The sequence below is a fragment of the Haliotis rubra genome, unplaced genomic scaffold (genome assembly GCF_003918875.1).
Source record: "Haliotis rubra isolate DU_JTF1 unplaced genomic scaffold, ASM391887v1 Scf6, whole genome shotgun sequence".
Taxonomy (NCBI): Eukaryota; Metazoa; Mollusca; class Gastropoda; order Lepetellida; family Haliotidae; genus Haliotis; species Haliotis rubra.
The window spans coordinates 2,482,246-2,497,107 of record NW_025767301.1 but is presented as its reverse complement, the minus strand read 5'-3'; the positions used below and the strand labels follow the sequence as shown (position 1 = coordinate 2,497,107).

General features: G+C 40.0%; 1 protein-coding gene across 1 annotated transcript in view; it reads right to left on the bottom strand.

The window, feature by feature from the left end:
• Positions 1 to 3,392: 3,392 nt before the first annotated feature.
• The window catches only part of LOC124255372 (DNA helicase MCM8-like), a 35,228-nt gene continuing 23,758 nt past the window's right edge, over positions 3,393 to 14,862 (bottom strand). Inside the window, 12 exon segments of the mRNA XM_046689268.1 lie at positions 3,393 to 3,647; positions 4,412 to 4,501; positions 5,111 to 5,195; positions 7,549 to 7,718; positions 8,407 to 8,472; positions 9,238 to 9,351; positions 10,925 to 10,958; positions 11,316 to 11,371; positions 11,625 to 11,688; positions 12,694 to 12,780; positions 13,891 to 13,934; positions 14,613 to 14,750. Coding sequence (XP_046545224.1) covers positions 3,534 to 3,647; positions 4,412 to 4,501; positions 5,111 to 5,195; positions 7,549 to 7,718; positions 8,407 to 8,472; positions 9,238 to 9,351; positions 10,925 to 10,958; positions 11,316 to 11,371; positions 11,625 to 11,688; positions 12,694 to 12,780; positions 13,891 to 13,934; positions 14,613 to 14,750 — 1,062 coding nt within the window. The 3' untranslated portion in view covers positions 3,393 to 3,533.

Here is a 14,862-nt window from a genome sequence, read left to right as displayed (position 1 = left end):
TGACCATTAAATACGCCATTACACTTAATCTGCGAAAATTACGCTTTTCTACTCGTTTTACGAAAATCAATAAAGTGGTTAAATTTTCACAGGGAAGTGTTTCGTTACGCACAGGTGCAGGGGTGCAGAAATGGTCTTGCACCGATAGGAATCGCTTACTCTTAGCATCGCACTCATTCCAGTTAACTTGCAAGGAATTAAAGTATTTTGAGTCACATGACCAACAATTTTCAATGTATGGAGCTTCATTGTGATTGGTCACATGTGTTTCTGCCCAGAATCTTCCTTTCGTGAAACCGTGTACCATGTTGAAGCGATCGGCAGACACGTATTACACTTTTTTAGGTCCAAATTACACTTTCTGACCTCTAGTATTACACTTAGGCCCAAAATAGGGTTGGCATCTCTGCTCCAACATCACATCTTCTCCTGGCTCTTGAGCTTTCTGGATGGATAAACTTTTCACAAATATATTTTCACAATTCAATTTTTGTTCATCAATTTTATCAGCTAGAATGGCCCACACTGAAGAGTTGCCTCCCCTTGTAAAGTCAGGATCATTGGTTTGAATCTCGGATTAGTCCATCACCACTATACCATTGGCTCATTGTTTTCAATAAAGTGATTCAACCTGCATCCTTTTGAACAGGCTTTCGACAAGATTGGGATATGACAGAAATCAAACAGTAGTTATCATTGTGTATAATAATAAGAATATTACCTCTATTACACAAGGACAGAACTTTGTGAGTAAAATGGCCACCTCATGTAGTAGCAAGTTTATTCCAGACATCATCATCAGAAATCAAATATTGTTTCCTTTGGCCATATTGACAAAGACAAAAGATGATCATGAGTCATTTGTTGTAAACATCTTCTCATAAACCAACACCGCCGTGATGTTGCTGGAATATTGCTAAAAGCGGCGTAAAACCAAACTCAGCCAGCCAGTCATAAACCAACAGACCAATGATTGTTTCCACCAGTGATGAAGCCTGGATTTGTCCAGGAGGTCTGAATCCAATTTTCAAAATTGCCAGAATGGCAATGTTTTTGATAAAAAATATTTATGGTAACTGCTCAATAATTTTTGCTCCGAATGCAAGTTAAAGCTCTGCAGATGACTTCTCTGAAATAGCTGGGGACGCTATGTGTCACCTTATGTTGAAATCATGGTTTATTCAAATCATTAGGATTTTAGTGTGATTTTTGTGAAAGATATCAAAATCGTAGGGTAAAAAACTTTGCTATTTACACGGCATATAAAGGACAGATATGTAAGTCTGTAATGTAAATGTAACTGTTGTGTGGTGCAACAACAGTCCTCAGTAACACATACGTCATTGTTGGTTACAAACATTGTGGAAATGTAGTGAATTGTTTCGACTTTTGTCCTCGCTGTTTGTTCACAAATATTTGAAAAATCATTGTTAATTGGCCATCTTTGTTGATATTTTAAATGGTTGACTATAGATCCAGGTGAGCTAAAGTGCCACATGGCGCTATTTTTTCTGTTACACAATTTGTAAAAAGCACTTTGTATATTTTGTAACCATCTAATTTCTTTACAGTTTCACATCATTCTTCATCCTTTGTGCCAAATGAACAAATTTTGTGTTTGTCATAAGAAAATATCATAACCGTCCAAAATATCAGGATACATGTACATATTATTATAAATATTCTATGTATATATATTGTTGCATAAAGAGTATCGTTAATAGTGATAGTTAACTGAGCAGCACCATATTAACAGCAAAATAAGCGTCATCAGGTTTAGTTATTTCAATTGATGAAATAAACAGTTTCACACCCTATTACACTTGTTTTCATGGTGGTGTTAGTTAAACTGTTCAGTCAGTTTATGTTGGAGTAACTGATGCAGATCAACAAAAGGTTGATGAAGTTTAGATTTGTCATTAAGAACCTTTAGAAAACCTTACTTAACACAACAGAATTCTAGACCATGAAAAACTTATGACATGGATGATGACCTATTTTGCTACTCTGAAAGATCAATCAGATTAATTATTTAAAGGTTCTTTACAAAGTCTTGGAATAGTATTTAGAAGTGATACACATGAACAGGGGATATAACTGGCATCAACTTCTGTAACGGGAGGATTCTGAGGAACACTATGGTTCGGAGGAGTATGAATACACTCCACAATGTTGTGTTCTTCATATTACATACGTTGACATTACCGGTAATTTATATCCCATTTATATCTTTACAAGTTAAAAAATAACACCTGAGGAGACAAAGGTTCTTTACAATGAGTGAGTGTAGATTTACATGGCTTTTAGCAATATTCCAGCAGTATCATGGTGGGGAACATCAGGAATCGGCTTCACACATTGTACTAATGTGGGGAATCGAACCCGGGTCTTCGGCACGACGAACGCTTTAACCACTAGGCCCCAGTGGGGTTTCAGGGTTAGATAACAATACCACCTGCTGTGTGCCAATAAACATCTCTAACTTGTAGAGTAAGTCATTTTTATACTGACTGAGTTTAGTTTTACTCCGCTTTTAGCAATATTCCAGCAGCATCATGGTGGGGAACACCAGGAATCAGCTTCACACATTGTACTAATGTGGGGGGATCGAACCGACCTTCTTGACTCTGGGTGGGCAGCTTTAACCACTAGGCACCGTGGGAGGCAGGGTTAGATAACAATACCACCTGGAGTATGAATAAACATCTCTAACTTGTAGAGTAAGTCATTTTTATACTGACTGAGTTTAGTTTTACTCCGCTTTTAGCAATATTCCAGCAGTATCATGGTGGGGAACACCAGGAATCAGCTTCACACATTGTACTAATGTGGGGAATCGAACCCGGGTCTTCGGCACGACGAACGCTTTAACCACTAGGCCCCGGTAAGGTTCAATACCACCTGCTGTACAATGAACATGAGTGTAGTCATTTTACACTGAGCTTTTAGCAATATTCCAGCAGTATCATGGTGGGGAACACCAGGAATCGGCTTCACACATTGTACCAATGTGGGGAATCGAACCCGGGTCTTCGGCACGACGAACGCTTTAACCACTAGGCCCCAGTGGGGTTTCAGGGTTAGAATACAATACCACCTGCCGTGTGCCAATAAACATCTCTAACTTGTAGAGTAAGTCATTTTTATAAGTACTCATTAACTATTATGGAAAGATATTTTAGTTCATTGACAATTAAACGAAATATTCTCAGTCTCATAAAAAAGCATATACAATGAGTTAAAAAAGTCAATTTTCTGTGTACCCAAGGAGCTTATTATGTTGAATATGGTATGTTCCCAGCAACAGACATTGTAAGATGTGATGCAATGGATTTGGTTTTCACTCACAAATGGAGATGTGTCAGTAGCAATCATGAATCTTACACAACACATACAAGAATGGTTTTATTTGCATTCACAAAGTTGTAACCACTGTATATCATTTAATCACTGGTTAACAGTTCAACTGTCACAGTACAGTCAGTCACAGCGTGTATCACAGATAGCTGGTGAAGTGATGCATCTATTCCACATCAGTATCCAAGTGTCTGCAGCTGGTACACCTTGGCCCCCTTCTTCAGCAGAAAGCCTTGGTTGTTGAGAGATGCCACAAACCCCTCGAAGTCAGAAACATGAAGACCGATGTCCTGCAGAAGGATGAAATTACAGAATAAACTCGGAATAAATGTTTTGTTGACATAAGTATTTACCATACATCCAAGATTACTGACTGGAGATATATTGACCTAGTTCCCTGCAATGTTCCTGGATAATTACAAAAATCGTGAAATTTCAATCTCTTTTCTTAAAACAGACTCAACCTAAAACAAATTTATCACAATATGTTAGATCTGAGTGCAAAGGTTTGAGGTCAGTTATTAACAGACATTAACTGACCGAAGATGACTGCTTTTAACTACCAAGTCAACTTCTAGATGAAGCTGAAATTATTCTTTATAACCACCATTGTAATAAAATTTATTAAACAGTCCATACTTTATATTTTTAGAGCAGAAGGGGCATATAACTGCCAACTGACTGTCATAATAGGGTTACAGTTGATGTTTGAACTAATCCTTCCCAATCTCTGAACACAAATTTCACAAGTTAAAAATATTAATATTAAAGTGACCAAGTTTCTAATTGTGCTGGCCATTATGGCAAAAAGCGGTGTATATATAAGGATCCTTATAGTTGGGCCATAGTAACCTTTCCAATGTCTTAGATGAACTTGACTCTGAGAGCTTAAGAGGCCAATCCAAGAATTTGAAAAACCTGTATGGTGTCCTGTAAGGTGTCTGAAAGATACATGGTGCAGACACATAACCCCTGCACCCCTGCTCTGGATACATGGTGCACACCCCCACTCAATGGGACTTCTGCCCATGGCTTCCAGTGTTACTGTTCCCACCTTGGCTATCTGCCTCATCTGTTGCACAGTGAAGATGGAGTTGTACGTCTGATCCGCCACCTTCTGCAAGGCTGACACAAACCTCTTGGGCTGAAACAGGAAGTTATCCTTCATGACTACTAAGACATTGCTGGGATGCAAATTAGCAGCAACCCACTAGCCTTCCTCTACAGACCTGTGGCAATCTCCAGACAGCTAGGACAATAAAGGATGTCTGTCTACTTGAGGTATACTCACATATGTTTGGTATTATTGGAAAGCTGGGAATCTAGTTTTCTAATATCAGTGTTGCCAGACATGAAAGTGTCAGGCAACATGTCATTTGAGGGTGTTTCCACGGTAACCCTGCTATCATACAAAGCTCAAGAAAATATTGATTGTCATGAAAATGCTAAAGCGAAGTATAACTGACTGACTGAGTTTTGGTTTTACGCCGCTTTTAGCAATATTCCAGCAACATCACGGCGGGGGACACCAGAAATGGGCTTCACACATTGTACCCATGTGGGGATTCAAACCCGGGTCCTCAGCGTGAAGAGCCAACGCTTTAACCACTAGGCTACCCCACCGCCCCCGAAGTAAAACTACTTAAAGAGAGGTTCAGATTGCTTAACACACCAACTGTGGTAACTGCGATTCATGGTCAATAACAGGATCCATACACACAACACTGTAATATTTGTAAGAGAATCTACCTACCTGAGACCTCCCACTCATGCCTGAGCCATGCTGTGAACGTTTGAAGTCCAACCACCCAAACTGATCTGAGTAGACATCCACCATGCTGGGAGTAGACAGACACAACAAATTAGTGATTGAGTATGATTTTATGCCGCTTTAAGCAATATTCCAGCAATATTATGGCAAGGGATACCAGAAAGAGGCTTCATACATTTTACCCATGTGGGGAACTGAACCCGGGTCTTCACTTTAACAACTTACCTACCACACCACCCCCAACAAGCTAGAACATCATCTATAAGTAATGACTAAACATTCAGTTGTCTTTCACTTGATCAAAACCTAAGCATGACAGACAGGCAGAAGAAACAACAGACAGAGAAGCAGCACTAAGTCAATCGTATTCCTCGGTCGACCTGATGACATACACACACGTCTCAGCGCAAGTCAATCGTATTCCTCGGTCGACCTGATGACATACACACTCATGTTTCAGTGCAAGTCAATTGTATTCCTCGGTCGACCTGATGACATACACACACATGTCTCAGCGCAAGTCAATCGTATTCCTCGGTCGACCTGATGACACACACTCATGTTTCAGTGCAAGTCAATCGTATTCCTCGGTCGACCTGATGACATACACACTCATGTCTCAGTGCAAGTCAATCGTATTCCTCGGTTGACCTGATGACATACACACTCATGTCTCAGTGCAAGTCAATCGTATTCCTCGGTCGACCTGATGACATACACACTCATGTCTCAGCGCAAGTCAATCGTATTCCTCGGTCGACCTATGACATACACACTCATGTTTCAGTGCAAGTCAATCGTATTCCTCGGTCGACCTGATGACAAACACACATGTCTCAGCGCTAGTCAATCGTATTCCTCGGTCGACCTGATGACACACACTCATGTTTCAGTGCAAGTCAATCGTATTCCTCGGTCGACCTGATGACATACACACACGTCTCAGTGCAAGTCAATCGTATTCCTCGGTCGACCTGATGACACACACTCATGTCTCAGCGCAAGTCAATCGTATTCCTCGGTCGACCTGATGACACACACTCATGTTTCAGTGCAAGTCAATCGTATTCCTCGGTCGACCTGATGACATACATACACATGTCTCAGCGCAAGTCAATCGTATTCCTTGGTTGACCTGATGACATACACACTCAAGTCTCAGTGCAAGTCAATCGTATTCCTCGGTCGACCTGATGACATACACACTCATGTCTCAGCGCAAGTCAATCGTATTCCTTGGTCGACCTGATGACATACACACTCATGTCTCAGTGCAAGTCAATCCTATTCCTCAGTCGACCTGATGACATACACACACGTCTCAGCTCAAGTCAATCGTATTCCTTAGTCGACCTGATGATATACACACATATCTCAGTGCAAGTCAATTGTATTCCTCGGTCGACCTGATGACATACACACACATGTCTCAGTGCAAGTCAATCGTATTCCTTAGCCGACCTGATGACATACAGACACATATCTCAGTGCAAGTCAATCGTATTCCTTGGTTGACCTGATGACATACACACTCATGTCTCAGTGCAAGTCAATCCTATTCCTCGGTGGTCGACCTGATGACATACACACATGTCTCAGTGCAAGTCAATCCTATTCCTCGGTCGACCTGATGACATACACACACATGTCTCAGCGCAAGTCAATCGTATTCCTTAGTCGACCTGATGACATGCAGACACATATCTCAGTGCAAGTCAATCCTATTCCTCAGTCAACCTGATGATACACATGTCGCCCAGCACAACCCCAGCCAGGGCTGTCCACCTGATGATACACATGTCGCCCAGCACAACCCCAGCCAGGGCTGTCAACCTGATGATACACATGTCGCCCAGCACAACCCCAGCCAGGGCTGTCCTCTTGATGATACACATTTCGCTCAGCACAACCCCAGCCAGGGTTGTCCACCTGATGATACAGATGTCTTCCCAGCACAACCCCAGTCCACCTGATGATACACATTTCGCTCAGCACAACCCCAGTCAGGGCTATCTACCTGATGATACAGATGTCTCCCAGCACAACCCCAGCCAGGGCTGTCCACCTGATGATACACATTGATCAGCACAACCCCAGTCAGGGCTGTCTACCTGATGATACAGATGTCTCCCAGCACAACCCCAGCCAGGGCTATCTACCTGATGATACACATGTCGCCCAGCACAACCCCAGCCAGGGCTATCTACCTGATGATACACATGTCTCCCAGCACAACCCCAGCCAGGGCTATCTACCTGATGATACAGATGTCTCCCAGCACAACCCCAGCCAGGGCTATCTACCTGATGATACAGATGTCTCCCAGCACAACCCCAGCCAGGGCTGTCAACCTGATGATACAGATGTCTCCCAGCACAACCCCAGCCAGGGCTATCTACCTGCCATGAAGTGAGACTCACCTAAACTTCATAATCTCCACCACCTCCTCAGCATCCTGTGCAGTGGCCACCTCCCTCAGCTCCAGTCTGGCCCTGGCCTCCGTCAACCTGATGAGGGACTCCAACTGTCTGGTTGTGATCGGGGTGCTGTCCTGTGTCTGATGCTTCTTACGGAGGGCCAGATAGAAGTCCTGGAAAAATAAATAAATTTAACTTCAAATTATTTTGCATTTCTATAGGTATTACCATTAAAACTGAGGTGCACAATTTGTAAATCCATGTTGAAGATTTTCACAACATGCACACACCTTTTTTTCATTTAAACCTAAAAAACATGCTCCAATACAAAATCAGAAACACCATTCATCACAGTCACACAACACCAGCTCCACCTTCTCTCTTATATGCCAATCAGAAACAGTGGTAGGCGTGGCTTAAAAGGGTGGAAACAAATGCAGAAAATATTGCTTTGACAGACAATCAAATGATATGAATTCACTTGATATTCATTTATTCATACATTATCAGTGATGGCAATGAGAACAAGACATAAATATGATAAACTAATTTATCTGCTCGTCATTGAACTGTATTACTATAGATTACCTGTTAGGTTTTAAATGAACATTTATGTTTCCCATTATCAATAAAATAGAAATCAAGTCAAAATATAATTGAATCCAATACCAGATCATTAATTTGAATAGGCATCTTAAAATGTACAATGATTATTTTCACTACCATTCAAAAATCTATAATATGTTTAGAATTCACCTGGATTAGAAACATTTATGGAGTCTTAATGGTTTTTGATCATTAAAATGCTAAATCATTTATAAGGAGTTTAACAGAAACATGTATCCAATTTCATCTACAAACCTGTAGAACTTTGGCTGCTTCTGGGCCTATGGTTGAATGAACATACTTCCTGGCATAGCCTATATACTGCAATATAAGAATACTTCTATAAAGCAGTGTACTGGTGTGAATGAGAAACCAAGATTCTGTGTTATGACTATTAATGAATACTTACTGGAACAAGGACCCTATGGAGATTCTTGATTAAGATAGGCCTCCAAAAGCATATGCTTGTCATTTTAGGGAGTTCATGCTCTGTGATTACTTTGAATATGTGTCATCATACCCGACTTTTAAAATATCAGTCACTTGATTATATGGTCCAGATCTGATTATTTCTGGCCTCAATAATTTAGCTGAAATATTGCCGAGTGATGTGTTATACAATAAAGTAAGTTAGGAATCTGTCCGTCTGTCTCTTTTTCTCTGTCTGCATCATTCTGATTGCTAAAACATTAACATAATGAAATATTATGTTTTTTCATAGATGAACATTTGATCCAAATGTTGAAATATTTTGAAAAAGTTTTCTATGCAAAACCGTTAAGATTGAGTGATTTCGCTATATGTGTCAAACATAAAAAGTGAATTTTACACAGTAGTTAAAAGTGCATCTTATACACCAACTAATGTTTTTCATTTTTATGGACTGCTAGATTAAAATGCTCTTAACGAACACAGATACCCTTAACCAACCCTGTTTCATTTTACCAAAATAGGAGACCTACAATCACTTGAAAACAAACTATTATATATTTCAACTTACAGATCAGTGGGTGAATATGTTGAGGTATACCTGCAATCTAAGTTTACCTGTGTGACTGACTGGGTTTGGGACTGTACACAACATACCTTCCGAAGCAGCTGATAAGGAATGGGATCAAAGGCATCGAGCTTTGGTATCTTCAGTCTTTCACTCAGTGGCTTGTCTGCCTCCCACTGCAGTCTGGAGGAATCAAGGTCAACCTGAAACCGTCCATCCGGCTTTAGGACGTTCTTATCAATATAATGTCAAGGCACACACCTTTCCATACAGCTTTAACTGTGACAGTACACAGATGGCTCCTAAAATGTATGGACATTGTGAATAAACTCAAGTTTTACACAGACAAGGCAATTGTGTGTTACAGATCATGTCAGGTAGCCAAGCATGTATTGTTGTGTTGGTCATGTCAAATGTCTGTGCTATATCACTCACAAATTATTCAGAACCCAAAGGTAGTGCTGTAGCAAGGGATTTCTGTATCTCACTGAAAATCTCAAAAACCAACCAGAAAGTTCTGAATGCACATAAAGAAGGCCAGGGTTTATCAGTGGACAGTTTATTGGATGTTGAATGTATCCTAAGAGCTAGAAGAATTTAAGGCAGGAGTGTCCTTTAGGCGTGTCCTTATATATTATCACTATGTATGTGTGTGTGTGTGTGTGTGTATGTATGTGTGTATGTATGTATGTATGTGTGTATGTATGTATGTATGTATGTATGTATGTATGTATGTATGTATGTATGTATGTATGTATGTATGTATGTATGTGTGTATGTATGTATGTATGTATGTATGTATGTATGTATGTGTGTGTGTGTGTGTATGTGTGTGTGTGTGTGTGTGTGTGTGTGTGTGTGTGTGTGTGTGTGTGTGTGTGTGTGTGTGTGTGTGTGTGTGTGTATGTATGTATGTATGTATGTATGTATGTATCAGGTGAAGATACATCTTGTTGCTTATTTGTATATGGCAGTGTAATTCATCGTAAAACAGTGTTGCAATTATATTACATGTAAATTGTTTCTTTTAGATTCGGTTTAGGGCAGTGGTGTCCCAGTTACTGTATTTAGAGTGAAGAGCAGTCTGGAAGCAGCTAGAACCGCTAGCCTAATCCAGCTTAGGATAGACCCTTCCTGTAGGAATTAAGACTACCAGTACATGGAAACAGGCTCATGCTTGCCTCTCAACTCACATTACATCCAGACTGGGAATGTTATTTTCACACGGAACATCCAGTCTAGAATGTTTTTGAAGCTTGACGACTGTCGCTGCCAGGTGATTATTTTCACTGCTTAAATTTTCATATACATACTGCCCTTGAATTTGTACTTCCATTGAAATTCCTTCATGGTAATTTGTTTGCTTGTTTATTCCGAAATTTTGTTGTTGTTTGCTGTTTAATGCCACACTCAGCAATATTCCAGCTATATGATGGTGGTCTGCATATAATCAAGTCTGGACCAGATAATCCAGTGATCAACAGCATGAGCATCGATCTCTACAACTGGGATACCATGACATGTGTCAACCAAGTCAGCAAGCCTCACCACCCAATCCTGTTAGTTGCCTCTTACAACAAGCATTAGGTGGCTCAAAAGACCCAAATCTTCACAGGTAACAGTCATTTGTACTGATCTTGAAATTTAGTTAATTTCAGAAAGCAAATGTTGACTGTATATAATGTTATTGTTGTTGTTGGTTACAAACCAAATTCCTGGTTAAGTTATTGTTTCAACTCGGAAATCACCATGTAACCATATCCACTGGCAACTTGCCTGAGTTCTCCTGACTGTAACCCCCAGAAGATCACTGGAAATAAAATGACAGGTGATATAGGACTGGCGATCAAACAACAGAATATCACAGTATTTATTGTGAGTGAGGGAGTAAGTATGGTTTTATGCTGCCATCACAAATGGGAGAATTAAACCTGGGAATTTGGCATGCTGAGCTAAAGCTTTAACCACAAGGCTCCCTTTGAATAAATAGCTGTACCTATACTTTAAGTTTGAGTTGTAATCTCCAAAGCGAGCAGAGAATGAAAATCAGTCGCACAATGATTCATTGACTGGGGAAGTGATAATGTAGTGCTTCAGATGCCCCTGTGTGCTGCGGAAATAGAGTGCAATAGCTACAAACAGGCATCTGAAAGTCAAACAGCTGTACCTTTTTTTCCCTGCATGGAGCGCCATCACATGTTCGGACAGCATGTTGTCCATCTCCTGTAAGACATCACATTAGTCTACTGTAGAGATGATTATCCTGAACAGTCAGTGTAGTGAGTATACTAATACATTTGTATCTCATCATACAATTCCAGGTAGTCATCTTTCAGCCAGGCCAACTTAATTCAACATCTACGTCAAGTTCAAACAAACTAGATAGCCTCTATCAAATGTTTGAAATTATAAATTAACTTTACCATTTCTATCAATCTGCACAGTATGACGTCTCCTGTAAACACATTGTACTGACCTCATCAGGCTTGTCCAGCAGGATGAAAACTAGGTCGAATCTTGACAGAAGAGCACTGCCCATTCTGAAATGACAGGGAGTGAGTAAGGTTTTATGCCACTTTTAGCAATATTCCAGCAATATCAGAGCTGGGGACACGACAAATGGGCTTCACACAATGTACCATGTGGAGAATGGAGCCATGATCTTTGGAGTGACGAGAGAACACTTTAATCAATAGGCTTTTATGGCACACTTAGAAGTCACCTTGGTCTAACAAAATAAATTTTGGTTTTGGATTTTATTATGTGAAAAGAGTGACTAATGCACTTTCACAAAAGTAAAATGAATCAACACATATTTAAGTCGTACTATCACACTGGTCGGCATCTGACTGGTCGGCCCGACCGATCGATATGCCAAATTTGACCGAGTCGTATCATCTGAGTGATTAATCAAATTCAGCAAACGGTACAAATCGGTCGCTCGAACCCACGTTGATTGTGCCTCAAGCGTGTAAAGCAGGGCCAATCAAATTGTGTTTTGTTGTCACATGGTAAATGTTTACATACAAGCGCCAAACATGGCTTCGTCTGCTTCAAAGAAACCACACCTTGATTTTTCACGAATGTCCATCTTCAATATCAAGTTCTTTAATGATATGATTGTATGCTCTGTACATGTTGCGACAGAGAATCCAATCTTTTGTCCAACAACTTCTCTTTTTCTTCGCTTTGGCATTGCAGCCTTCTGCAGTCAACTAGGTCTGCTTCCAGACACTTTGATACCATGGAAACAAATAGCCACGAGATATTATGAGATCGACACTAATATCGGCTGATTGAATTGTGTGAGAGGTTGCAAATCGATCTGTCGATATTTGTTACAACCATCGAACATGTACAAAATATGGAAATCAGCAGGTCGTTACGAAGTGCTGACCCGTGTGAGTCGCGCTTTAGCTGATTATGCAACAAATCATCTGGTGCATATGCACAATGACACATTAGTAAATTGTGTCAACTTAATAAAAAACAACTGCATCAGAACAATCTATCTCAGTCAGACAACATAAATGTTACGGACATACTTGAGATTTTCTGAAACTGTTTTTGCCTTGTTGTAATGCCCGCCTACTGGATTAGCTGCTGCGATGATGGAGGTGCGAGCAGGCAGACTGAAATGTCAAGGTCATGTTGTGTTACAGAGTTATATGCTGTGGTCCAAAATCCTGGGGTATTAACAATACGTTTCTGGCTTATGGGGATATAAAGGTAAACAATAATGGTGATCAGACACTTATAAACATATATGTCATAAATAACACACAGACTGCCTGAATAATTATCAACCAAACAAATACACCTTATCCAATGATTCACATCAGTCAGTGCTGTAATATAACAAAACCACTATGATTCTGTTATCAGCAGTGTGTGAAATAGTTTCCAAATTTTGCTAGCCGGTCGGGCTAGCTATGCCTGAAAGTTGCTAGCCCACAAAATAATTCACTAGCCCGAAATTTGAATGTAGAAACTAAGCAAAATATTACACAAAGGTAAAATACCATCAAAAACAAATAAGAAAAGACATGTCTGAATTTCTTAAATATTTTGTTTATGCTCAAATAAGTCATCATTAAGCTGCTAATATGATGAACATTTTTATCAGAAAATAATCTTGCATGATTTAAAAGTCGGAGAGAGTGATATATTTACAAAATAACCCCATGAAAATTCACTAGCCAGTCGGGCCAGTGACTGTGGAGATTTACTGGCCCGACGGGATTTTTACTAGTCACGGGCTAGCGGGCCAGTGGCTATTTCACACACTGGTTATCAGCCAATCAGGAAACAGTAGTGCTGGCATGGACTTGTTCTTTTCTATTTATCCAAAATTGTTCAGTTAGCCTATCAAATGATGCTAAACAACTAGCACTTTATTCACATGAACACTACTGAAATAGGTTGTCAATCATTACAAATAGATACTATCAAGAAATGTTCAAAGCTCAACTGGTTATTTGAGTGAATGTTTCTAAACCAAGGCAAAAGAAAATTATATTAACACTGTCCACCTTTAAATGACTCTTAAATACTTGATCCACCTTTAAATGACTTGTCTTTGTGATATGATCCATCTCACCTGAGACTTTCCAGCTTTAGCGATACTGATACTCTGCTGTTCCTGAGAAAGTGTTAAAGACAATTGGCTTTAATCATTGTTTTGGTGCAATGTGTAAAATGTGCCACCAGGTTGTCCCAATTTGTGATATGATCCATCTCACCTGCAGACTATTCCAGCTTTAGCGATACTGATACTCTGCTGTTCCTGAAAGTGTTAAAGACAAACGTGGTGTGTAAATTATTGTGTCTGAATGAATCAAGTGATTGACATCATGAGCATCTGGTGCAATTCACTTTTGATATGATGAATCTTCCATCAAGCAAGTCTGAGAGCCTGATTACCCCTTTAGTTGCCTCCTACAACACAAAAATATTTCCTCAGTTGATCAGGATGTCCAAGTTATACATCACATCTGGTGCATTTATGATGACTTCCATCAAGCAAGTCTGAGAGCCTGATTAAACAACACAAACCTCAGTTGATCATCCCTATATGGATAAAATATGGATAAAACTTAAGAATCCATGCATGTTGTATCATGTGTGATTTATATTTGTTCTTAGAAAAACAGTCAATGTTTGGACAATCCATGTCAGATTTCCGTCACTCAAGATTGAAGTGTCTCTTGAAACAAGGACTTTCCATCTGTTATCTATGGGGAATCTCACATTTTGTACCTAATGCCAAGGACCTAGAAATCTTGTACCAAGAGGAATCCCCATTTCTATATACCAAAATACATCAGCGACCTGGTAAGAGATATATTGTTTCAATTAGGGTATAGTGAAGACAAGACATTGCATTATGAAGACCTGTCAAAACACAACATATCATTAATTTAGTAAACATTATTCTCAAGATTCCATATAAGATACTGCTTACCATAGCCTCTAAGAGAGCTTGATGCTGATTGGTCATCTTGTCAAACTCATCTATGCAGCAGCACCCCTGGTCAGCCAGGACAAGAGCACCTGCTTCCAGGGCATAGTCTCCGGACCCTCCATCCTTGGACAGTGTCACCTGACATACATCAGAAGTATACAGTCCATGCCACATACAGCACTACCTGCTTCCAGGGCATAGTCTCCGGACCCTCCATCCTTGGACAGTGTCACCTGACATAGATCAGAAC